The sequence below is a fragment of the Barbus barbus genome (genome assembly GCF_936440315.1).
Source record: "Barbus barbus genome assembly, chromosome: 29".
Classification (NCBI taxonomy): Eukaryota; Metazoa; Chordata; class Actinopteri; order Cypriniformes; family Cyprinidae; genus Barbus; species Barbus barbus.
In genome coordinates, this window is record NC_136757.1 from 11453904 (window position 1) to 11481453 (window position 27550).

The following is a 27550-nucleotide window of genomic DNA, read 5'->3' on the forward strand; positions in this document are numbered from 1 at the left end:
AACTGGAAGGAAAACAAAAGCATGGAAGTGACTTTAAGAGTCTGGAACTGCTTTTCATTATTTAAATCAGACAGAGGAGCAGAGAGGCCTTTTTTAAGTGGCTATCATGGTTTAGCATTAGCCATTCAATGAATGCTGCAGGGGGATTTGAGTGCCTGTGGTGACTGTGCTTGATGGAGACCAAAAAGGGAAAAATGAACAATAGTCATTTTGTTATTTTTATTCTTTGACTCGGAAAATATGCTTTCCCAACCAGCAATAACTAAATCTGGTAAGCTATATGAATTCATCTGCATGTCTTTTTGGTTGTCTACTGTGCCAGTAATGTCTTTTCATGACACAGGATATTAGTGGATTCTTGGGTAGAGAAGGGAAGCCCCTTGATGCTGGCTCTGGAAGTTCACATAATCCCTTGAATATTTCTACAGTTTTCCATAGAATTTGGGGGAAAGAAAATAACTGGTGGCAATGAAACAGAAACCAAAAACTCTCTCCAACTTCTGGAAACTATAGATTTTTTTCTTGGGAACTGTCATTCCGACAAAAATCACAAAGCATGAGGACGTAAAAACTTAAAGGAATAGTTCACCCAAAATTGAACATTTGTTGAAAATGTACTCGTTCTCAGGCCATCTAGAGTAGATGAGTTTGTTTCTTCATCATAACAGATTTTGAGAACTTAAACATTACATCACTTGCTCATCAATTAATCATGTACAGTGAATGGGTGCCGTCAGAATGAGAGTCCAAACAGCTGATAAAAACATCACAATAATCCACACGACTCAATAGGTTAACATCTTGTGAAGTGAAAATCTGTGTGTTTGTAATAATCAAATCCATCATTAAGTCATTTGAGCTTTAAATTTAAATCTTGGATGGCCTGATAGTGACAAGGGGGGCCCTTGGAGACCCTATATGATATATACTACCCATAAAGTCAAAAACTTCAGCATGTCTAGTAGAGGTGTTTTGAGTTTTCAGAGTGTTTGGTTGTTAAAGGCAAGAGGAAGCGGCTCTGTCCCAGGGTGCTGTCAGTCTGAAGTGATTTAGACCTTACTTCGGGCTAATTGCTTTAACAGTTGACTGCTGGGTGGAAGTCATGCAAATGGACCTTTAAACCACATGTTGTTACATTCGGTTTATTAAGCACACAGTTTTTGATGTATAACTCTACATTAGTATTTTTACAGTAGAACTACTACTGTACAGTACATTTGTGTAAAATACCATCAAAAGTTCTCCAATCCTCTGATTAGAGGTTTGAAAAAACCTAGTGTCCAAATGTGAATCTTTTACACATTTTAAATAATGTAGCATCAAAAATGTAACCTAAAATTACATGCGGAGCTATTATCATAATTATTCTGAGTTAAAGGCACCAGAGAACATCATGAGAGGGCAAAAGAGAGAAGCTATCCATGGCCATTCTGTTAAATACAGGTCTCTGCTCCACTAAAAGTTGAAATTAGAGGGTTAAGAGATGTATACTGTATATCAAAATGTAGCCTGATGGTGTTTGTTGTATTTTCATCAAAATAAATGCACATGTACCAAAGAATAGGATCCCTGTTTTTTTGAGTCCTAAGACAGGAGATCATAAAGATATATTAAACCCAGCTGTGTGCTCAACTGCCTCACCCAGATCTGACATACACACAAAGGAAAGGCTGGTAAAAGAGGGATGCCACATGTGGAAACATACATAAACTCAGCATCTGATACACATTCTGCTTTGAGTAGAAACGGATGGAAGAACAGAGTTTGCACAAAAGTCAAGCAAACTCGGCAAGCAGCAAGTTCTCAAACAAAAGTGGCCTTTGAGAAAAGATAAGGCTGTCAGTCTATGCATTTTAGTGGTGGGGATTATTTTTTTTGTGACTCTGTCTTACATCTCTTCGCCAGCAAGTGAATGTATTGAACTGATTCATTCAGGAATGAAAATTGCATACTCTACTTCTTTTGAACAAGTAATTACTTTGCAACTGTTAAAAAATGCTATATGATTGTGTGTAGTATGAATGTCATCTACATTTATCATGTTTTTGTTGTCATGTGACCTACCAGCATCAGTTGTGTCACTTCACTGCCATTCAAAAATCCTCTCCCGCAGCCTCGTGGGATAGAAAGGTGTGAATGAATACTATAAATTCAACTCTTTTCACAAACTGTTTTTCCGCTGCTATATAGTAGGGACGCATGCATGTTCAAATGCAGCCTGTGACATTATGAATGAGTCATTGAATCATTCATTCAACCGATTCATAAAAATGAACTTATTCATTCAGGAAAGCCAATGTTGCTTGGAGATGCACAACAATAATTCCTCTGTGGCTTTTTTTTTTTACTATTTTCATTGATGGAGCAAAAACGGCCAATGTTGTACCTAATGTATAAGTTACTCAGTTTTAATTCTTTATTGAGATGTTGTATAAATGTTACACTTTTTATAAATACAAGTACAGCTTCTGCGATTAACTATTTGTGAAAGGGACAATTATAGCATTCCATTTCAGTATATTCAAAATATTATATTTGTAACACGTAAAAAAATAAGGTTTAGATCCAAAGTGAAAAGTGGATAATTACAAAAAAGTATTTTAATATAAAATTCTACTGATCAACACTGCAATTATAATATAAAATTAACAACAAAAAAGATGTATTTTTTATGATTGTGCAGCTCACATTCAAATTTCACAGATCTTCATGTTTTGTTATTCAACTTGTCACTCTGAAGAAGAGCATTGGTGAAACAAAAGAGACATTCAGCTCCAGTAGCTACTCGCTGTACTGAATTTCAGAGCTTCTAGCAGCTTCCAAACTACTCCACTCTCTCATTGTGTGTTTTTCATCCATTTTAGAGGCCTGTGCCATTGGGAATTTATTTAAGCATCTTCCTCGACGTCTCCACGTTTGATTATCCAGATGTAGAAAAAGCTCTGGAGGGCGATGTTTTTTTTTGCAGGTTTACTATTTTTTTACAGTCCTTGCTTGAGTGTCGTCTTGCCATGTCTCAAATTTATTGGCTAAAAGTAAAAAGACATTTTTCTTCTTGAGGGTGTTGGGATCTGAATTTCAGTAATAATCCCTGTCATAGTCCTGTAATTGGCCATAGCTCATCATTTCATTCAAGTTTTGTTCCAAATAGGTAGACATCTCATCTGGGTAAAAAACAAAAGACAGAAAAAAAACAGGTTATACTGTACATAAAGCTAATGGAACAGGAAATATTAGGCCATTAGCTCAGGGTATAACTTTTACCTGGTGGCTGGACTCCTAAAATTGCTGTGGCTGAGACGTGGCCAAGCTCATTTCGAGCGATGCACCTGTATGTGCCAGAATCCATCTGACTGGCCTCTTCAATCTGCAGCCAACTGGAAAGTTCATATTTCTGAGGGCCACCTCGTGACTACAGGAAAAACGGAGAAATGGCAAGACTGAGGTGGATCCCGACACACTTTTTCCTATCTACTAAACAACAAGATTCATATATAAATTTTGTAGGTCTTGACAAGCTCATTAATGGATTTAACCAGGAATGCCCTGCATGTCCCAAATCTTGAAGCCATAGTCAAGTCAAGTCACTATTATTTGTATAGCGCTTTTAACAATGCAAATTGTGTCAAAGCAGCTTTACATCAGCTTGATATAAAACTGTATCAGATTTACAGTACCATAAACACCTGCAGTAAATCATTAGACATGAATATTCCCATAAAATCTGTTGACTCTATTCACATTTTCTGAACTTACTTTGTGGAAAAATACAAGGTATCTTTAGTCAAAATAAGCAAAAATGAAAATTTACTCACTCTCAGGCCATCCAAGATGTAGATGTAGAGATGTAGATCACAACAGGTTTGGAAAAAACGGCATTATATCACTCAACAATGGATCCCCTGCAGTGAATCGGTGCCGTCAGAATGAGTCCAAAAAGCTGATAAAAACATATCAATAATGCACAAGTAATCCATTCGACTCCAGTCCATCAATTAACATCTTATAAGCTGCATGTTTGTCATAAAAAAAAGACGTTTTTAATTTCAAATTATTGCTTCCAGCTAAATATGAGTCCTCTATCCATAATATTGCTTTCTCCTGTGAAAAACATGTCTTGTCTAAATCAGGAGAGAAATATGCAAAACAAATAAAATCCAACAAACAAATATGTCAGTGGATTTTGATGTAGGAGGACAATAGAGGAAGAGGAAGTGTTATTATGGATTACGAACTTGTATTTTGACCAAGTAAGAATGCCTTAATGTTTTGTTTCGTACAAACATGCAGCTTTTTGCTTTACAACACGTTAATTGATGGACTGGAGTCGTGTGGATTATTAGTTGATTATTGTGATGTTTTTATCAACTGTTTGGACTCTCATTCTGACGGCACCCATTCACTGCAAAGGATCCATTGATGTGCAAGTGATGTGATGCTAAATTTCTCCAAATCTGTTCTGATGAAGAAACAAACTCCTCTACATCCATGAGGCCCTAATCAAGGTTATATCACTTTACAGAATTTCTGTTTGGAAGTACTTTACCTGAACAGATATGTGGGGATCATCACCAGGTAAAATGACCTCTTTTCCATCTTTCCTCCATTCCACTAGCGCCATGGGAAATGCAAACACTTCACAGAGAAATGCAATACTGCTGCCTGTTACATTTACCAGATTATGCGGCGGCACCTTGATGATGGGGACTTACCAGAAATAGAGAGAGAGGGAAAGAAGTCATATCAGGGATCACATTCAGAAACCACTTCCTATGTCAGCCCAACTTAAAGAGATGTTTAAAGGTCATAAATCTCCGCTTTAAAGTCACTGGGAAAATTATAGGGGCCAGGTCCAAAATTCCCAAGTGCTGGCAGCCCAGAGAGAAAAACACTCTTGAGATAACACTTCAAATCACTTGTGAAAGAAAATAATAAACAGACAAACAAACAAACAAGTAAATAATGAAATAAAAAATATGATTAGGGGGGGGGGGGGGGACGTCTGAGACATCTCTGATTATTAAGATACATATTTTTGTTTTGATATATGTATGATATATGATATAATAATAATAATAATAATACATATTGGTTGTAAAAACACTTGAGATACTCCATGCAAATAAATAAATAAATAAATAAAGTTTGGGGGAAACATTTATGTTCTATTTATTAAAGAAAGAAAATAAATTGATATATAAATAAATACAGGTTAGGAAAACACTACTAAACCATGTGTATCCCATGTATTAATGAAAGAATGACAAAAACTTAAATTCAATATCATAAAATTTGTTTGGACAAAAACATTTTTAACAATTCTACAGCAAATAAATCAATAAATAAATGATTGGATTAATGAATGAATGAATGAATGAATGCTGTTTAAAGGGAAAAAAACATTTGAGATACTTGTGATTATTAAATATATATATATATATATATATATATATATATATATATATATATATATATATATATATATATATATATATATATATATATTTTTTTTTTTTTTTTTTTTTTTTTTTAACACCCTGGAAATATGTTTATTCCATGTATTAGATAAAAACAAAGTAAATAAAGAAAAAAACTAAATAAACATATACTTGTTGGGAAAAGGCTTGTTTGTATTGTCCATACCTGTTCTGCACGGTCCGTCGCTCACATTGAGTCCAGGATTTGAATAAACCGCTTCTTTATATTTGCAGATATTCATGTAAGTCTGTCCGTCTGAGCCACACAGAGGTTTCTGGGACAAACACACACACTGAGCTTCTGGCTCCTCTGCGTCCGCTCCATCCGACCGGTCCAGTTTGCACTCCAGGTTCTCTCCGCACAGTCCATAATTGACGCTTCTTTGGCCGAGATCACAGGTCTGTCCCTCCAGGTTGGCGCACTGAGGGCAGCAACCACAGCTGTCCTGCACCAGCCCCGCTCTGCACCCCAGCGGGAGCGGACACAGCTCCGGCACACACCCCTCACACTCCTGCGTCCTGTTCCCCTCGTCAAACTCATCCGTGCCTTTGTAATAGTCAAAGGTGGCCAGATCCTCGTCCATGTAGTCATCTTTGTAATTGGGGAAACCGTCTGCAGGTCTGATGCTCAGAACCAAAACGGCAAACATAACTATGTGCATTAACATCGCGAGAGCTTATGTCTCGTGGCCAGGCTATGCATGCAATAAATGCAACTTTTTCCCAAAAGCTGCGGCTTCATCCCCGACTGTCGTTCTGCGTGTCTGTACTGCAGCCTCTCAGACTCTGAAACCATCTGTGGCTGAAAGATAATAAACACAGCTATCCTCCCCCACTCCCGCGAACTCACAGCTTCGTCCTATTATTGGATGCCAGAGGTGCAGAAAACAAAAATCATGGTGAATTTTTGTGGTGTATTAGAAGTTTACGAAACAATACATTTTTAAACGAGTTTAAAAAAACTGTATTTACAGCGGGCGAATACTAACTACAAGTTCTTACTCTGATTATTGGAAATAATCGCATTATTCGTATGCATAGCTAAACATAGTGATTTCGGGTCACTGGTGTGGATGCTAACATATAGTTACTGTTATTTTATAGTTATTGTTCTGGTGTGAACAGGCTTTAAGAGTGCCACCCAAGCTACTGGGTCCACTTTATTCGCTTTTTGGCTTTTTATAGTGCCTGCCTCTGTTAGCAGGCATCTATAATTAATCAATAACACAAATTAAACAATACCAAATGCATTCAAATATTAATATTTATTAAGTTTAACACATTTGTCAGTGCTACACATTCCTCATTTATCTGTAATATCAATAAGATGCTAAAATTGTTTGTAATAACTTCTGACTGCGATCCAATGTGGATTTTGGTCAAATGATGAGGCAGAAATATGTTGTTAGTAACATTCTAGAATAATTTTATGTGGAAGATACACAGTTACAACATCTGTGGGGCTTGAAGAGACAGTAATGTAACTATAAAGTGTAACTAATTACTGTTGCCAGAAAGTAACAGTATTACTTTTGAAAGGAGTAACTAGTAATGAGTAATATATTACATTCTATGAGTAACTATCCCAACACTGGTCCTAATTAAGTTAACTGGTAGAGGTGTGTTTGATTAGGGTTAAAGCTAAACTGCAGGACAGTGCCCTCCAGTACCAAGTTTGCCCATCCCTGCTTCAACTCACAAAGAGGCTTCATAAAAGATAAACCCGTTAATTACATAGATAATTATGAGAGTATCATTTACACGATGATTAAATATATTTAATATATTTAAAAAATTATAAACAAATGTACAGTATAACAGTGACTACACTGTTATAAACTAAACTACACTGTAAAGAGATTGCTGTAAATTTGACAGTAGCTGGATATATTATTACTGTATTCTCATTTAAAATATTATTCCTGTATTGTCAATATTAGTACTGTTCAGTTTATTTATTTTATACTCTCTGAACGCACCTACAAGGAAGGTGCATAATTAGTTGATCACAAATCATTAAATTTATAATCCATTCCTTGTAATGCATTCCTGTAGATCAAACAGTAGATCAAAGTCAAGTCAAGTCACCATTATTTTATATAGTGCTTTTTACAATGCAGATTGTGTCAAAGCAGCTTTACAGTATTAAACAGGGAAATAGTGTGTCGAGATACTGTGTCGTTCTCCTCTGGCCAGACGAAACCAGCAGGTTGTTCCATGCTGCAATAGAGTCAGATTGTGCAAAGGACTCATCTGGTTCCTGTGGGCTTGTCCCAGTGACCGTCTTGGAGACGGGGTCTTCACTGGGGATCAGTCTCTGGGGCTTATCTAGGTGTCCTGGCTGTAGAGGTCATCTCTAGGTGCTGATCCACCATCTGATCTGGATACAGTCTGGATCTGGGTGGCTACTGTGACCTCGGAAGAAACTAATATTATCGTAAATTCCATTCTTCTAACAATGTAACAAGTACATCAGGTGTTTTGGGAAGTTTTCCCGGTTCCGGTTGACCTAATTAATGCAGCCTAACAATGCTTTAACGGTTTGAATTATAGAAATGCGATAGTGTATTATGTGTAAACCAGGTTAAAGAGATGGGTCTTTAATCTAGATTTAAACTGACAGAGTGTGTCTGCTTCCCGAACAGTGTTAGGTAGATTGTTCCAGAGTTTGGGCGCTAAATAGAAAAACAATCTCCTGCCTGCAGTTGATTTTGATATTCTAGGTATTATCAAATGGCCAGAGTTTTGAGATTGCAGCAGACGTGAAGGACTATAATGCGTTAAGAGCTCACTTAAATACTGAGGTGCCAAACCATTCAGGGCCTTATAGGTAATTAGCAAGATCTTAAAATGTATACGATGTTTAATAGGGAGCCAGTGCAGTGTTGACAGAACCGGGCTAATGTGGTCATACTTCCTGGTTCTAGTAAGAACTCTAGCTGCTGCATTTTGAACCAGCTGGAGTTAGTTTATTAAACGTGCAGAGCAACCACGTCGAGGTCATGAACGCATGTATTAATGTTTCTGCATTTGACATTGTAAGCTTAGTGTTATATGGCTGAAATAATGCGGTTGATTCCCTGGGAATGGATAACGATTTTAAAAAACTAAAAACCTTTAACTAGTTTAATTCGGTTAACTAACCAGTTAATGTTATCCCTGTTATGATGGCAATCACAAAAAAAGCCTCCAACTGGAATGTATTGCAGACGATATGATCCAGAGCACAAACTAGAAAATAATAATAAAAAGCAGTAATTGAAAATACTGTTTGGGTAACTTAACTCAATAAAATGTGTACATAATGCAGCACTAGCTGCTTTGGATTAAAGCATATGGCAAATGCAGGAATGTAAATATAATGTAAAATCACATGTATTTTGAGTTACCTAATTTCAATAAAATTGACAGCTGGCCTGGTCATTGATGATTCTGCCCCTCATCATCCCTGTTTGTGCTTGGAGCAATCTCCTGTAACAGAGTCACAATCCTGTCAGTGTTATTGTAGTTTATGGTCAGAGAAAAAAACTACCATACAATAACAGATCTTACAGGTTATATTAAAATAAACAACATTCATAATATTTGTTAGCCAAACTTCCTATATATTGCTAGTCCGTTCCTATACAACATGTGGGTTATTGAGCAGCAGCCAGTGTCTAATTCGACTAATATATGGCAGGTTACTCACCTGTTGTTAACACCTCGATGTTCTTGATATGTGTATGAGTGCTGCCTTTTTCAAGACAAGTAAAAGCTTTTAAAAAAAGCATTACTGATGTATTTTATGTTGTAGAATAAAACGTGAAAATAACTTCAGCCAGACCTTATTTCAGGCATTGAATAAAAAATCCATTCAAATTTGACTTCAGATCCAAAACAGAAATAATTCATATAGCGCTCTATTTATCTACTCATTAAAATAGAAAATAAATATTATGGATGTGTAAAACTCACTTTCTGGCCACAGGGGGGGTTCTCAACTACAGAAGAGATGTGTTTGGCCTTCCTCTTCTACTATCCAGCTATGAATCTGATTTAAAGTCTTTACCATCTGTGATGGGAGCAACCGATTTAAAGTAATCTAAATGAAAAACCTTATTTTTAATACATTTAGCTCTTAAAATATGCCCTAATGATAATGTGTCTTTTATTTGATCATTTTGCAGTTCTTGGCTCAATATAATGTTCACAAAGACTTGGAATGACACGACTGTGAATGAATACCAACAAACACTGAAGAGTATTGACCAGTTCATCACAGTCGTGAACTCAGTTGTAAATGTCCACACCTCCACAATATCTGCTTCTGTTCTGACCACAGCTGCATTTACCTGACACACTTTTCCATTTGTATTTCCAGAACAACGCATCTTCCTATAAAGGGACACTTCCTGATCTCAAAGTCATCCCACCGGCACCCTGCATCAGTGGCTGTGTGACCAGAAGTCTTGCTGTGCTATCGCTGCTCACATGTTTGGCAGTGCAATGGGCTTCCTTTTGAAACACTAATGCAAAATAGCATTGCTGTAACTTGTCTGAATGTCTGAATCATTTAGAGAGCAAAAACTCCTGGCTCACAGGAACTGAAAATTGAGCAAGCTGTATAACTTCTTCCTTTTTTTTTAACAAATCATTAAATGGAAATGGACTTTACACTTACTCTCGTTGCTTTATTTGTCTTTTATAAATTCTACAATATGAAAACCTTTAAATATAGCTGGCGGTATATGTCTTTGATTTTAAAATGAAATGTAGTAGTGCTCTCAAATGATTAATCGTGATTAATCGCACCCAAAATAAAAGTTTTTTACATAATATATGTTTGTGTTTATTATGTATATATAAAGACACACACATACAGCATATATTTTGAAAATATTTACATGTATTTATGTCTATATATTTATATTCATTTAAAGTAAATCATATATAAATATATTTAATATAAAAACGTCACATTTTTCTTAAAGGGGTCATATGAAGCGATTTGTCCTTTCTCTTTGGAGTGTTACAAGCTGTTTGTGCATAGATGAGATCCCTAAAGTTGCAAAGACTAAAGTCTCAAACCCTTTATAAAAGTTAAGACAAGTCCACGCCTTCCTAAAACGAATATATAGGCCTATATATATATATATATATATATATATATATATGAAGATGAATTTTTTTCGCACCTGAATTAAACGTTGTCAAAAGTTATCATTATGCACTTTTAAAAAATATCTTGAAACAGATTTCTTCATTAGGGCCTGTCCTTGGTTTTTTTTATTGTTGCATTTTTGTTTTAATACACTGGTTATTGTAGGTTACTTTGTTTTACTTTATATCTTTTATGTTTGTATTTTGTTCTTTTCTGTGAAATATTTTGACAATCAAAGAAGGATCTTTCATTTTTTTACAGTTTAATAATATTTATCAATGTTAATCAAATGTATATTTGAAATGGTTAGAAATTAGGTGCTTGGATGATTTGTACATATAAATAACCTCTGTCCAACTATGGTTGTCAAACCCCTCGATTTATCTAAAAACAGGCTCTAAAGACTTCATATAAAAGGCTAAATAGATTTGCATTAATCAATATGTAATAAGTCTTTTTTTGATTTATTATCTTATATTGTATTGTCTCTTTAATGTTTAAGTCCTTTTAATGGCTTAACTATATAACTTAATGGATATATTTTCAGTTAATGAATTTGTTGTTGTTTTTGGTTTAGAAACATTTGTGTGTTTATCCTGTAAAACAGTTTATAATGCAATGCCTATGATAACAGCAAGGTGACCCTCCAAGCCAGAATGTTCCTCAAACAATACATCATTGATGAAAAACATAATCAATATTGATTATGATTATGGAACATATATGACAACGTAAGATGTTTCCGAAATCTCATTGGATTCAGAATAATTGTGAATAGCAAAGATGCATCAGCCTCTCTCTTTCAGTCCTACATCCAGAGTTGGTCACTCTTGTTGTAGGTCCTGGACTCTTGGCACAGGTTGTGCTGAATCATGGGATATGGAACAAAGCGTGGCTGGGTGAAAACTGACAACTAATGAAATAACTTTGTGGGGTATCAAAAGAAAAGGGAGGGTAGGATGGGCAGGGTGAGGATGTTTGGCTCGTACTTCTTCAGCCCTCCCAGTGCCAGCTGTTCAGCCTATTAGGACCTGACTATGAGCATGTTCTGGACAGAGACATGTTTTGGCAGTGTTTCCACCCCTGAGCTTGCGGTATATATTGAGCTGCTCATGCCACCCCACAGCGACTGGCACATCCCGGAGCTGGTAAGATATGCATATTATTGCATTTTTATTATTATTATTGTTAATGTTATTTTCATATATTTTAGCTATTAAGTATGAAATATAACAACCTTGTCAGTCATGCACTCTTATGCTTTTGCAACATTTAAATATCTACACAATTGACACTAATAATTATAGTTTGCTTCCTATTTTATTCCAAATGTTATCTCTGAACAAAGCTCATCACACCCATCCTGGTTCACTATGGCAACTGATCACCAGAACCCTGCAACCAAGCAAAAACAACCCGTTGCCAGTAACTTCAAGGTACAAACATTTTCCCAGAGTATGTGTGGTGTGCGTAACTTATCCGTTACTCCTGCCTATCTTCCTTTATACTTTCTCTCCCATCTTTTGTTCCATAGTTGGTCATCTACGAACAGGAAAACTTTCAAGGCCACTGTCATGAGCTGACTGGGCCCTGTAACAACATCCAGGAGGCGGACGTGGCGAAAGTGGGCTCAATACTGGTGCTGTGTGGACCGTGAGTTTGTGTGCGAGAGAAAATAGCACGTTTGTGGGGATAATATTACATTACATTAAATAAACAATAAGTTAATATTAAATAACTTACATTTCAAACATATTTTGTTTAATTTGTATGGATATTGTGTTCTTCGGCCCAAGACAACAATTCTAAAAGAACCGATAGCTTCAGGCTTTACTTGATGTCAAGCAACACACAAAATGGATTTGAATGTGCGAGTGGACCGGAGCGACAGCTCAAACATTCCACCCCGGATTTTACATTCCACTACAGAAACGCGTAATGGACTGTGAAAAAAACATTAATATTTTCTCGTGGATTTGGGCTAATTTTATACTGTTGTTTTTCCAACGTGTTTAAGGTTTGACATACTGCTTTAACTGTATTTGCATTAATTATATTATATAATACTATTTATATTCTACCAATGATAAGACTCTAGTTGATGAGGTAGTGAGGGGATTTTGTGAGGGAGTGGCACTGGCTACTCTCCCCAGGGTTGCTAGTAAATACAAATAAAGTATTATATGTCATGTATAAAGGCATTTTCCGTCAATTCCTAACTTTTTAAAATCTTTAAAATCTAGAAATTTGTATTGTAGATTGTAAACTGTAAAAGGTATATTTTCAAATAGTTCAAAAATAAGGATTGCCACCCCACCAAAGGCTTTTGTTCACTAGTTGTCAAATCTTAATGTAAGATAATTACTACTAAACAATGATATTAAAGTTGAAATTAGAATGCATAATTGTGACTGTAATATATATTTTATATATTTATTAGCCAATTCGATTGTTACACAGATTTGGCAACCCTATTTCACAGTGAAACAACTCCATAACACTCACATACTCTTTTCTGGAAATCTGTCAACACAGAAAAGTGGACTGATACAAACAATGAAATATACCAGTTCTGCTGGACTGTTATATCAGTATTCTTGGTCTGATCAGATTGAAGAACTATTATGTATAAAAATGAATAAGCAAGAAAATATGACAAAGACTTGTCCACCTTTTGTTCCAGGTGGGTGGGATATGAGCAGCCTGGCTGTAAGGGGGAACAGTATGTGTTTGAGAAGGGTGAGTATCCTCGCTGGGACGCCTGGACCAACAGCAGACGTAGTGACTGCATCGTCGCCTTCCGCCCCATCAAAGTGGTAACTAACAGCTATCTCCAGGATTATAAAATTGTATAATAGAATCAGAATCAGAATGAGCTTTATTGCCAGGTATGTTACACATACAAGGAATTTGTTTGTGTGACAGAAGCTTCCACAGTGCAACAGAATGACAGTGACTCGACAAAAACACAGATAATAAAATAATAAAATAGAACAAGTAAATACGGAATAACAATATACAAATTGACAATTGTATGAACAGGTATATTACAATACACAGTTTTGTATGTACAGGTATATTATGTGCAAATTCGAAATGTAGTAATGCAGTAATAAGTGTATAAATAGTGTTGTGTGTTCCACAATTATTGTCAAGTGTTCATGAGATGGATTGCCTGAGAAAGAAACTGTTCCTGTGCCTGGCCGTTCTGGTGTGCAGTGCTCTGTCGCGTCTACCAGACGGCAACAGTTCAAAGAGGGAGTGTGCTGGATGAGAGGGGTCCAGAGTGATTTTTCCGGCCCTTTTGCTCACTCTGGATAAGTACAGTTCTTGGAGAATAGGGAGGGTTGCACCATCAGCAGTCTGGACTACCCTCTGTAGTCTTCTGAGGTCAGATTTGGTAGCTGAGCTGAACCAGACAGTTATTGAAGTGCAGAGGACGGATTCAATGATGGCGGAGTAGAACTTTTTCATCAGCTCCTGTGGCGAAGGAAGTGCAACCTCTGCTGGGCCTTTTTAACAATGTCAATTGTCCCACTTCAAGTCCTGAGAGATAGTCGTGCCCAGGAACCAGAATCTCCAGTCTCCACTGTCATTACGGTGCCGTGATGGTGAGTGGTGGGAGTGCAGGGGGGTTTCTCCTGAAGTCCACGGTCATCTCCACAGTTTTTGAGCGTGTTTAGCTCCAGGTTGTTAAGACTGCACCAGACAGCCAGCTCTTTAACTTCCTGTCTGTAGGTAGAGTCATCACCGTCCTGGATGAGGCCGATAAGTGTGGTGTTGTCTGCAAACTTTAGGAGCTTGACAGAGGAGTCTTTAGACAGGATTGTAGGTGAGGGGAGTGAATAACCAACACTCTCTCCACCCTCAATACCACGACTGAGGTGAGACCCTTGAGCAAAGCACCGAACCCCCAACTGCACCCCGGGCGCCACAGCATTGGCTGCCCACTGCTCCGGGTGTATGTTCACTACTGTGTGGACACTTGGATGGGTTAAATGCAGAGCACAAATTCCGAGTATGGGTCACCGTACTTGGCCACACACCACTTCCCCTTCCTTTCCCTTTAGATGTGTAGTCGTTGGTGTAGAGGGAGAAGAGTGGTGGGGAGAGATGGCTGAATGTCTGAAATCTATGGTAGCTTTCATTGGCCAAGGACCGACATGTCAAACAACCAATCACAGTTCGTTTCATTCAGCATCACGTTTCGGGGCGTGGAAATGTCGCCACAATAACAGACCGGTGTGTAACACTCTCAGATGAATTTTAAAATTCTATGCCGCAAACTTTTAATATTTCACATACTTTTGAAAATCCAGCATTTATTTGATCCTGATAAGCGTTTGTCGTCACAGTTGTAAACACGACGGCTTTCTTCTTTCATGAGGGTGTTTGGCGTCACGGCATCTTTGTTTCCAGGCGAAACATTAAAAAGAACGCGACACACACGTCTCCTGGAAATCCTGTATAATTCAACCAATCCGACGACGACTTTGAAACTCCTGAAGTGTTTCCAGATAAGTGTGCCATATGCATCAGAAGTTTAGCCAACGGTCTGTGGGTGTGACGTCTGAGGCTGAGACAAGTCTAGATGTTGCAAAACATAATGCAGTCCCATATTGACTGCATCATCCACAGACCTGTTTACTCTGTAGGCAAACTGAAGAGGATCCAGCAAAGGTCCAGTAATGTCCTTCAGGTAGGCCAGCACCAGTTTTTCAAATGACTTCATGACCACAGACATTAGAGACACAGGCCTGTAGTCATTTAGTCCTGTAATTTTGGGTTTCTTTGGGATGGGGTGATGGTGGAGCATTTGAAGCATGAAAGGACTTTGCACAGCTCCAGTGATCTGTTGAAGATCTGTGTGAAGATGGGGGCCAGCTGGTCAGCACAGGATTTCAGACAGACTGGTGTAACACAATCTGTGCCTGGTGCTTTAATATTTACAGTATCAGTCAAAAGTTTGGATTCATTATTAATTATGACTATTTCACATATATGAAAATAATAGGATGGTCATCATCAAACGTATAAAATTTAATTATGGAAATTATAGTGACAAAAGAAAACTAAGTAATAATTTAGCTTCTTCAATGTCCTCTGTACATTCTCTTTTTTTCTACACTTTCTATGTCCTTGCAGGACAGCCAGGAACACAAGATCGTACTCTATGAGAACCCAAGCTTCGCTGGGAAGAAGATTGAGATCATAGATGATGATGTTCCCAGCTTCCACGCTCATGGATACCATGAGAAAGTCTCTTCAGTTCGTGTGCAGAGTGGCACGTAAGTAAAACCTCAAAAAGCGCTGACATGAGTACAGTGAACTCACATTTCAGACAATTTCTGATACTTTCCAGGCTAATCTTTAAATGTTCTCCTGTATAGTAATTGTTTTAGTTCATTTCTTGTTGTTATCTCGGTTCCAGCTGGGTGGGCTATCAGTACCCAGGATACAGAGGCTACCAGTACTTGTTTGAGAAAGGAGAGTTTAAGGAGTGTTCTGAGTTTGGGGCCGTGCTGCCTCAGATCCAGTCCGTGAGGCGCATCCGTGACATGCAGTATCACCCAAGAGGGGCCTTCCAACCCTCCACCTAAGTTCCCAGCACTTCTCCTCAAACACTAAAGCTTCTGAAACGCCCCATCCTTTCCTTACTCTTCACCTTTGAATGCTTATCTTTGACTCTTTCAGTTGTGTCAGTGATTCCATTTGCTACAGCTGAGAAATAAATAAGTGATTTTGCGTTATGAATTTTTCTGAGCTTTTATTTGGGCATTCACTGTTGAACTTTTTAGAAATGTATAGCTGATTGACTCTATCGGTTGATCCATAATTAATATATTACATTCAGTGTACTACATTTGAAATTGACATCTGAACCTGCATCATATCAAGATTATTCACAATTCAAAACATTCATAACTAGGAAATCCCACTGAGATCAATAATCCTTTTTTACAAGAAGTAATTTAATACCTGCTGTTTTTGAGTTTATTATACTCATATGTCTCAGGCTGCATTTATTTGATCAAAAATATAGTTAAAACAGTAAATTGTGAAAATATTACCATTTAAAATAACTGTTTTCTGTAATAATATATTTGAAAATATTTATTCCGGTGATGGTAAAGCTGAATTTTCAGCAGCCATTGTGCCAATCTTCAGTGTCACATGATTCTTATTGGATCACTGTTGAATAAAAGTTTCTGACTGTCAACGTTTGAACAGTAATATGCACTTCAAGACCAAGCTTGTCAAATATTTCCATAATAGAATAGCATACCTTGCATGTCTTAGTTTATTAGGAATATGTTAACACTGAGTTTTAATTATACACTCTAAAAAATGCTGGGTAACAACCCAGCACTCGGTAAAATATGGACGAACCCAGCGATTGGGTTGTTTAGACCCCGCGGTTGGGCTACTGCCCAGATGGTTGGGTTAAACATTTAACCCAACTGTTGGTTGAAAACAACCCAGCATGTGTTCTGACCAATTTGTACCCAGCACTGGGTTGTATTTAACCCAGAATGTTTTAGAGTGTACTTTCTGATTAAAGCTGTTGTCTGCCAACGATGGTGTTAACGGCTGAGCTCTTCTAAGTGGCTTTATAGCCTTGCAATAAAAAAAAAATCTTCTTAAAAAGCTCTGAAAAACACACATTTGTTAAAAAAAAGGAATTAAAATATATTTATAGTACATTTTATTACGAATTTACAGTATTGGACACTGGCATTACAACAGTGCAATAAACATCTTTACAGTCAAATTGAAAATTAAAAGGACAAATTACCCTTAACAGACTATAGCAACTGTAGGCAGACAATGAAAAGAAGCTGATAACAGAAAAAAAAAAAAAAAAGCGTAGGACACATTACTCACATACATCACAACATTGACATCACGTGTGAAGACACATGCGTTACAAAAGTAACTACTGGTCAGAACCGCTGTTCATTAACAGGTGAAAAGTGCTTGTTAGGTGGGAGTGGCACAACGGCCCAGCGTTTGTTTGTTTTTTTTTAATACGGTAACAATTGTGTAATGTATATGTGAACAATGTTTACAGTACTTTGACATTTCAAATTTCCCTTAGCAAACTAGTAAACAAAAGAGAAGAACTCAAGATGTGTGTAACCAAGAGTGAGGGACACAAATAAAACATTTTCCCTTTTGTATTAATTCATTATCTTATAATTAAAAACTGATTTATATGCTGATTGTGCAATTTCATATCATAATTTTTGGCCCATTGTTTAAGCAAGTAAAGTACTGGGATAAAAAAAAAGAACAAAGTGACTGATTGTACATGCGCAATTTTTCCAATCATGATATTATTATGGATTCAAACATGATGGAAGATATGATGGAATGGTGAAAGCTAGACAAACTGAGACAACATACAGACCTTTGCATGTCTGAATGTCTCAAATCTAAACAAAAAATATGAGTTATAAAGACGTGCAAACAAATGATGAACTAAATTCATTAGTGGCTCATCCAAACAGATTCTCACACGCACATCAACACACAAACAAGACCGCTGTTCTTAAATGAATTTTAACTCCATTTTTGATCATTAAACATTTACCAATTTCCTTTCAAACCAACATTAATACAAATATAACATTCTGTGATTAACATTTCATCATAACTAAATACACTTTCTATACAGACAGCTCAGCATTGATTTGTCAACTATTAAAGTTTAAAAATAAAATTGTGATCGTCTATGGAAATGCATGTGCAACTATAACCGTCAACTGAACAAAAACAATGAGAATATGACAAACAAACAAACCAAAAACAATTGTATGAAAGCTGTACTGATATGAACATAAAAGGGTAAAAACAAACCAACATCATACTCCAGTTATATGAAGCACTTCAGGTTACTTGTAGGTGCGTGTGGTCCCACAGTTCCACTATAAAGGATGATCTCTCGCTCACTAGAGGTTGAAGTGGCTCTATGCAAAAATAATTCCCTCTCGTATGACGAAGAGCTGAAGAGAAACTCGTTACATGGACACACGCTTCACACACAGATCTCTGCTTCGCCCTTAATGTCAGTCAGAAATCTTTTAGAAAGGCACCATGCACATGTACATGACTCAGGCTGGAGAGGAAGGGCAGAAAAACCAACGAAACAGAATGATGTCTTAGTCAGCAGCAGCAGCAGAATTCCCGTCAACTCCAGGTCAAAGGTTAAGGCTTCTGTCACAAGTTACAGCTACAGATACTGCAGTTATAAGGCATCCTGAGATGATGGGGAAAAACACATGGGGTATGTATTAGATGAGCAGGAGCATTACACAGAAGTAAGAGACTGTAATAATTAACAATAAGTAACAATACACGGAACAATTTTCCACCAATATAAGTAGTACAACTTTATTACATCTCACTGAATTTTAATACAAACACAAAAATAATGCTTTACTATGCCTTACACTATGTATTTTTACAGGGTCACAAAAGGTCATAAACTGTTTAAGCAAAACTTGATTATCATGCATAAATTTTGGTCCATTACCTTCATTTGTTTATTTGTGTTCTGGTGGCTTATTTAATGACACTGTAATGTTTCACAGAAAACGTAAGTCATATGAGGGGCTTTTGCACCGCGTAGTTCTAGGAACTCAGTTGTAGGAACAGCCAGCATGGAGGTTCCTAGAGAACCAGTTTCTCCCTTGGGCCTTTTTCCTGTTGCATTTGCACTGGCAGTCAGTGTTGCCAAGTCCACGGTTTTCCCGTGGAATTGAGCTACTTTAGCACTGTTGGCATGGATTGCTTTTCATATTCGCAGGTTGAAGTGCTCCCAATAAAGTGATATTTAGCCCCTGGAATGCAAATTTTACTGGAGGAACCCCACCAAAAAACGTGTATTTAACCCCCCGGAACGCAATTGGGCGGGTTTTGTTGTGAAAACCTGGCAACCCTGCTGGAAGTAGGAACTCTGAAATGGCCAACAGCGGCATCTGGTTACGGTTTATTTTAAAGTGTCCTTGTTACAGTGTAATTATACATTTAAGTACTGAGTAATATTTATTAACTACATGTACAGTACTTATATGGTCAGGGTTAGGATTAGGGTTTGGCTTAGAGTTAGCATGTAATTATGCATAATTTATTGTTCTTATAATAGTAGGTTCATGTAAAATGTAACAAGGACACCTGAAATAAAGTGTTACCTGACATGTTTTTGTTGTGCGTCATGGGTTTCATGATAACAGAGATGGAATGTAAACGCACAATTTACACAATTGAAAAAGCATGAAAATCTGACTAAATCTCCTATGACAACTTGCATTGTTACATTTCATCAAGGCTGAGAAAAGAACACAACGCTGCAGACAACAGGTAGCTAAATGCCGTTAGCGCTGTTTTCCATGTAAACTCTACTCTGAAGTAGGAGCTAAACTAGTTCCCCAAACAGAGTTCTACTAAGTTCCCCCCAAACTAAGTTCCCCCCAAACTAAATACGTTTAGGGGGAACTTCCACCAATAATTCTAGGAACTATTAAAAGGTTCCTCTGGTGAGAAAGCCCCTACAACATGAGGGTGGGTATGACATTTTTCTTTTTTGACTGAACTTAAAAAAAAAAAAAAAGAACTTATCTTTTTTATATTCATATATTATTGTATTGTATCTAACAATCATGCCAATAATTTAAGTGGAATATTTTTTTTCTCTACTTTAACATTAAATGTTGCTGTCAAATACTCAAAAGCCCTCAAATTAATCTTTATTTGATCTATTGCTTGCAAAAAAAAAAAAAAAACTTGTTAATGTTTGAACTAATATTTAACATTTTTAATAAAGTGTAAAATTGTTTTTGCTATGCTATCAAAACTGTGTTTAAAAAAAAACATTGCTGTTGCAATCAACTACAGATATTGTGACAAGCCTAGTTATAATGTAATTGCACATACAGACACATAAGACCATTTACCTGCTTGTTCAGGCTGTACTGTCGTTTTCATACTGACTCAAACGTTTTTTAGTCTTTAGTTCTTTCAGCCACTGAGGTGAGGACTCTTCTCTGAGAGGGGATGTAGAGAGAAAAAAAATCAGAAACACCACAACATAATGGCCGTACTACCAAACCAGACCATTCTGACACTTCCTGTTGACCTAAAAGCACTCACCCATTCTCTTTGCTACCAGCAGGAGGCAGCACACGGGCGGCTCGAGGCAAGAACGGAGATTTGGGTGAGCGTGAGAGCTGAGAGGGTGAAGGGCCGTCTGTCTGATTGTCTGACTCTCCTCTCTTCTTTAGCTGAGCCTGAAATGAATGAACCAATCTCGCGTCAAACAAGCTGCAAAATGATCAAATTCCAAACAAACTGTAGCCTGTAAGACCTAAAACAAACATTGTTAGGAAGGTGTTTCTGTTTAATCACCAAGATTTATTCATTTATTTTTCTTAATAAACAGTTTTATGAACTGCAGCTATGTATATCATATTTGATATGTACATTTCAGTCTTCAACATGATCAAAACTTCACTGAATTTTTTAGTTCATTCTGTTAATAAATTTAACCTTGAGGTCATGGTAATCACCTTTTTGCTGTGAAATCTTTACTGATTTTTATAAAGTAAATATAAGAATAATTGTTATATTGTTACTAAAATTTCAAGATGGATATTTACTGGACTGAAGCAACTTTGATTTACTTGACATTATTTTGTAGTGCATTTTTATTTTTTTTAATCATGTTAAAAGGAGAGTACGAGTATCAAAAATAATACATCAGGCTTTTTGAGGAATGTTTATATGTGTATATGTACATTTATTAATCATCATTGCATTCTATTGCATATTATATAATCTTACTAAAACATTATTTAAAGATAATGTGACAACTGATATATATATACATAAATTACAAGCTAACCGATTTTTATCATATATCACTTTTTATCAATATAAATATCAGCAACTGCATCAAATTGCATATTTAAAAAAAATAAAAATAAAACTGAATAATTGTTTTTCTTCAGATTTTGTCTAAAGGTTCAATAAACTGTTCCATTTCAAAAAAACGATTTTTCAGACTGTTATTGCATATGTCAGGCTTTACAAGGTTATGGAAATGGAAACTGGTGGAAAAAAATCCCCAAAATCCCCTTACCTTAAGAGCAGATGGGTCCATGCCAGGGAAGAGCGCCACTCTCTGAGGCTGAGACATGGAGGAAGTACGGGATTCAATTCCCTTGGCTTGCTCCTCCGAGTCTGACTCCTCATCCTGCTTAGAAGAGTCTGTCTTCTCCTCTACTGACAGAGAACTTCAGAGTGAGTGCAGAGGACTAGATTTTAATTGACTTTGCTACGGTACAAAGACAATTATGAGCCAAAGAGGACCTGCAACCTACTTAAACTCAACCTCATGGGATGAGATGTGCAGGTGCACGCATCTCACTGCACAGATGTGTGTAATACCTGTTGAGTCTTTGTAGTGCCATTCATCATCTGCTCCGGTTCCCTCGGGTACTTGTGATAAGAGGGCGATGTGACGGGCGGCTCGAGAGGGCGGGGCTCTGCGAGTGCTCTTCTTGTTCAGATTGACCCTGGCACGTAATGCACTAGAGTCTAACAGTGTTGTGGGGGTCTACAGACAAAGACAGTGACATCTCAAACAAATGCCATGCACAGTTTTGTGTGTTCGCATTCAAATTTTTTGAGATCTTTATAGAGATCGTTCTCCAAAAATGTTTTAACTGTGTCATCATTTACTCATTTGGTCATTCCAAACCTATATGACTATACTTTTTCTCTATGAAACACCATGGGGAAGTTGTGGCCTAATGGTTAGAGAGTTGTAATCCAAAGGTCGAGGGTTTGAGTCTCAGGTCTGGCAGGGATTGTAGGTGGGGGGAGTGTATGTACAGCGCTCTCACCACCCTCAATACCACGACTTAGTGAGCAAGGCACTGTTCCCCAGGCACCGCAGCATAAATGGCTGCCCACTGCTCCGGGTGTGTGTTCACGGTGTGTGTGTGTGTTCACGGTGTGTGTGTGCACTTTGGAAGGGTTAAATGCAGAGCACGAATTCCGAGTATGGGCAACCATACTTGGTCGTATATCACGTCACTTTCACTTTCACCAAAGATATTTTAAAGAATGTTGACAATCAATGACTTTCATTTTGTTTCTTGTCCATATAATACAAGTCAATGGGAACTGAAATGGTTTGGTTACCGACATTCTTCAAAATGTTATTTTATGCTGCACAGAAAAAGTGTCAAACAGGTTTGAAATGACATGAGGGTGACATTGACAAATGATGACAATTTCCAGAATTTGTATCAACTATCCTTATAGTGTCAAACTCAGTTCCTGGAGGGCCACAGCCCTGCAGAGTTTAGCTCCAACCATAATTAAACACACCTGATCTAGCTAATCAGGTCCTTCAGGCTTATTTGAAAACTAGATGGGTATGTGTGTCGGAGCAGGGTTGGAACTAAACTCTGCAGGGCTGCGGCTGAGTTTGACACCCCTTTTTTAGTGAGACCTGAGAGATTTCTGTCAACCCACTTTAAGTCCATTCCACCAAAACTAACACTTCAAAAAGTTCATAAAGACATTGTAAAAGTAATCCATGTGAATTAAATGGTTTAATCCACGAATGAGGTCTGAATTAAATCTGTTAATTTCTGTCATGGACTTTGACAGAAACCTCTTAAATTTCACTGACCTCTGGGAATGGGAGCTCTGTCTGTTTTTGAAGAGACGTGGTCGTGCCATCTGGTGTGTCGATGAGAAGGGGTTGTTCGGCCGTGTGGGGTGGGGTGAGCTTCCGTGGAGATGGGGTGAGGTTGTCATCAGATGAAGGTGTAGCTGGAGTGAGGCTGAGGAGGAGAAAAGGGATATGTAAAGCAGCAGTCTGTAAGTTTAGCCTCTTTGTCGCCATCTCTGTTTGAAAACCTGGAATTGCATCTTTTTGCGGAATTATTTTCCTTGCGTGGGGTTGTGAGTCGGCACGGCTCCAGCGTGGATTAATCTAATGTTTTGAAGAGTATGTGTAGCAGTTAGTCACCGCACCGCTGTGGATGTTTACTGTACTTCGCAATCACAGATTCTAGCCTACGTCTTGGAATATATGACCCAAATAAGACTTCTCACCGTATATTGCCATCTGAACAAGTAAGTAACAAGTCTGCCACATTTGACCAACTGCGGAAAAAAAGCATTACCATAAATCGCGCTACCAATGGTTATTTAATCTAATAATCAGTTAGCTCATATCACATTAAACCGTGCAAATTAATAGTATTGTTATACTTTATTCTCAAATTATTAATGATAACAACATCAGCATTGCGTGAATATGAGTATAGTGTGTATTAGCAATATCTAATTGTCATACCATTCGAATTTCATATTAAGAAAATCTTTTAACCCAAAAAGCAAACTATGCTCCCTTCGAACTGGTTTTCTTTAAAATACAAATCTTGTGTAATCCTAGGCTATCTGTAATCAGAAGCATATTTAAAACTGGAATAAAAAAATTTATTTCATTCACATATACATATATGTTTCATAAACATATAATCCTTTCTGGATCACAATCCGCCATCAAAATTATACATTTAATTATTCTAGCTGCTGTGAGAAAAGGCTATAAATAATCCACCACCTGCAGGATCCTCACATGCCATAGCCTACTAGCCGAGACAACTTCTTTATGTTTACAGACGTGACGTAATGACGCAGTGCCATGCTCGAATTTCTCGCGAAAACCTACCCGTACCACTCAAATTAGAAAACATTATTATAAGCTTACCGTTGTGAATCGGGCTAAAATAAGGCATAGTTTTGAACACTGGTGGGTTATGTACTTGCTCAAATATTGATTTCGGATCATTTTTAACAAAAAAAAGTTACGGACTGCAGCTTTAAACACACTTACTGTAAATAAGTTGTCTGTATTTGTGCAGATAATGTAGAAAGAAAGCAAAAACATGACAGTAAAACTAGGTTGCTATGAGGTTCAAACTGTTTTTTACCAGTGTATGGCCAGTCAACTGGAGGAAAAAGAAATTATATATTAAAATATATTAAATGTATAAATACAGTGTACTTATTAATGTAACTAAGATTTCTGATTATTTATCATGAAACTGTATTTTGCATTACTTTATTATTTATTTATTTATTTTTGCAAGTATTATCCTTGCATATTTGTGTTGGTAAGTTTTGTTACTTGCAACATTAGATGAATAAGAAGCAGCAGCACAAAAACAAAGACAATATCCGTTTTTGTTCCTTATATTTGTTCTCTCGTATTATGTGAGGAACATTTCTCCAAAGTAAAAGTAGTTCGAAAAGTAGTTGAGTGTTGGCATTTTGAAAGTCATTTTTAATCAAAACATCATAATAATCTTCCCCTAAAATGTCAGACTTCTCTCTGGCGAAATATGCCAGACTTCAATCATTTTGTTCTCTTAAACATACAATACGATCCTTACAATCGACTACGCATTAAGACCTTCCTCCATCCAACTGACAACCAATGAACAGAACCAAGTTCCCACCCTACATTTTTTTCTTTTTCAATAATCTGTTATACTCTGATTTATGGCAAAATATGAAATGAAAGATCTGTCGCTACTTCTGTTACATCACTACTTTAATAGCAGATGGTTTATAGCCCATTGATTTTAATTTGATTTGCACATGTCGTTTAGGCCTACATGAGTGTTGGTCAGACTCCCGTTCCTATAATTTAATTTAAACCATGTATAATTGGGCAGTTCCTAATAAAGTTACCGGCCAACTATGAGTACTGAGCAGCTACATCGCCCCTTTGTAACATCCCTGATAATAGACAACACATATCCACCCATCAAAAGATCATTTCAGGGCACAGATACAACCCATCCAACCCAATGATTCGCATACTGTAAATGAGCTCTCGTTTCATCTGAATGCACTGCTGTAACCAAACCTCTCCGACAAGCCCAGTCTGCTCTGTAATGAAGATGTATCTGCCTGTGTGTCTGTCCATGAGATCATTATAGCTCTGTTACAGTTGACCCACTCAATAGATGCAATTGATCCTGGTGTTGAGTTACAAACAGTGACTGAGGAAAGTTTTGGAGTCATATGTTAGTTTGAGGACATAGACAGTTGATTTATGATTTTCTATGGTTTTGGGAGGCATGTGTTCACCTGTCATCTGTGCGAAGTCCTGTCTCCCATGTGCCGTACTGACTGTCGGTCTCCTGTACCAGATTGTCTGTGTCTTTATTCTCCTCCGGTCCACTACCACACTGCTTTACCAGATTCTGTAGAGAAAAAAAAAGCTATCAAATTAATATTTCACATGGTGATGTCTTTTTTTTTTGAGGGAGTAACAGTGGCTGATGAGTTGACACGACAGGAAATTACCAAAGAAAAATAAACAACTTAGTGGTAATTTAATTAAATTAAACTGTTTGTGTTTAGTATCCATGGAGACCTGTGTTCAAATCCTGAAATAACACATCACCAATCAAAAATTTGGGGTCAGTAAGATTATGCTCACCAAAATAAATACTGTAATAAATACTATAAAACAGTAATATTTTCAATGTTTTGTAATAACTGTTTTCTATTTTAATGCATTTTATTGTAATTTATTTCTGTGATATATATATATATATATATATATATATATATATATATATATATATATATATACACACACACACACATACAATTTCATACATACATTTTAATAGATTTCCTTAAAAAAAAGTTGAATGGTAGTATAAAAAAACAAACTGTTTAATATTTTGTCATTTTCTTTAATAAATAAAAATATATATATATTGGAAGTGAACTTGACAGTCAGTGATCACCATGGGTTTTTCCTGAATGGGCATGATGCTTCTACCTGTGGAAAGGCATGAATGAAGATGAAGACGGAGTTTAATCACCCTGCAGCACTCTAAACAACCACCAGGTGAAGCTAAATCTCACACTGAACCTCCCAGTAATAAACCCCGCCACTCCCCTTTAAGGTGTGACATCACAGCACCAGAGCTGGACATTAGCCAATCACTGAGTGAAAAGATGCAATCCGCCCAGCGGGGCATAAAACTATCTTGTGTGTATCACAGAACAGAACAGCAGGACTATTAACCCTGATCACATTTCAACTACAAACCCAGTCCGCACCAGTTCCTCATCCTTGGGATTAGCTCTGTAGCTAATTCTGGGGCGGTTTTTGACTGTCTATTGTCCCTGTCAAATAACTAATTCAAATAAATAAATTATAAGAAACAACATTAAACTGGCGTCCTGGTGTCATAACTGGGCAGCTGCTGATATTTTCAGCCAGTAAATGTAATATAATATAATATATAGGAAATTATTTGCAAATAAACCAGAAGCAGAGTCACAAAAACTGTTAGTGTGACAGAGTGAAAATGAATGACAAGGAATGACCTCATAGAAATCTACTGGTCGAACTGGTGAGCACATCCATTCAACCGTGCCTCTTTTAATGAGGAGACTACAGAGGGTACAGTGTATCTAACACACGCACAGAGTCATCAGTTCCCTGATCACAAGCAGAACTGAGTTTGAGCACTGTGTATGTGACTGTCAGGGGTATGTGCCAATCAGAACTGAACTGAAAACCCTTTGAGAAGTTCAAATCAATTCCTGAATACGAGGAATATGAATAGTTATATAATTCAAATAAAATGTTTTAAGGTAGTTTAAAAATAAATTTAACCAAGAATGACCTTAATATAGTACATATACCTGTGTTATTTTATTATCATTTATATACTGTTAGAATATTTATTAATCTTTTGAACTGTTTTTTTTTATATATATATTTTCAGTTTTCATTTTAATTTTAGTTCTAGTTTTAGTCATTTTATTGTTTTTATATGCATAATTTTATGTGTTTTATTAATAGCAACCTTTA

At 36.9% G+C, this 27550-nt stretch overlaps 3 protein-coding genes across 5 annotated transcripts in view; 1 reads left to right on the top strand and 2 right to left on the bottom strand.

Annotated features, from left to right (window-relative positions):
* Positions 1–2385: 2385 nt before the first annotated feature.
* On the bottom strand, positions 2386–6281 carry LOC306848957 (kazal-type serine protease inhibitor domain-containing protein 1-like). The gene is made up of 4 exons (XM_079383752.1): positions 5644–6281; positions 4547–4707; positions 3265–3412; positions 2386–3164 (listed from the first exon to the last, which is right to left on the bottom strand). The coding sequence occupies exons 1-4, from the start codon at positions 6143–6145 to the stop codon at positions 3079–3081; spliced, it is 897 nt and encodes a 298-aa protein (XP_079239878.1). The 5' UTR covers positions 6146–6281; the 3' UTR covers positions 2386–3078.
* A 5694-nt stretch (positions 6282–11975) lies between these two features.
* On the top strand, positions 11976–16220 carry LOC306849876 (beta-crystallin B2-like; the record flags this gene model as incomplete). The annotated part of the gene is made up of 5 exons (XM_079385252.1): positions 11976–12056; positions 12155–12273; positions 13304–13436; positions 15766–15908; positions 16052–16220. The coding sequence occupies exons 1-5, from the start codon at positions 11994–11996 to the stop codon at positions 16218–16220; spliced, it is 627 nt and encodes a 208-aa protein (XP_079241378.1). The 5' UTR covers positions 11976–11993.
* A 1071-nt stretch (positions 16221–17291) lies between these two features.
* LOC306849875 (uncharacterized protein) overlaps positions 17292–27550 on the bottom strand; it is a 45069-nt gene continuing 34810 nt past the window's right edge. For 2 of the 3 annotated variants that reach the window (XM_079385249.1, XM_079385250.1), the window contains exons 7-13: positions 25801–25916; positions 23324–23477; positions 22069–22237; positions 21761–21903; positions 20773–20909; positions 20577–20666; positions 17292–18880 (exon numbers count right to left, since the gene is read on the bottom strand). In XM_079385249.1, coding sequence (XP_079241375.1) covers positions 20585–20666; positions 20773–20909; positions 21761–21903; positions 22069–22237; positions 23324–23477; positions 25801–25916 — 801 coding nt within the window. In that variant the 3' untranslated portion in view covers positions 17292–18880; positions 20577–20584. The remainder of the gene's footprint in view (positions 18881–20576; positions 20667–20772; positions 20910–21760; positions 21904–22068; positions 22238–23323; positions 23478–25800; positions 25917–27550) is intronic. The other variant, XM_079385251.1, reaches the window with a different exon arrangement.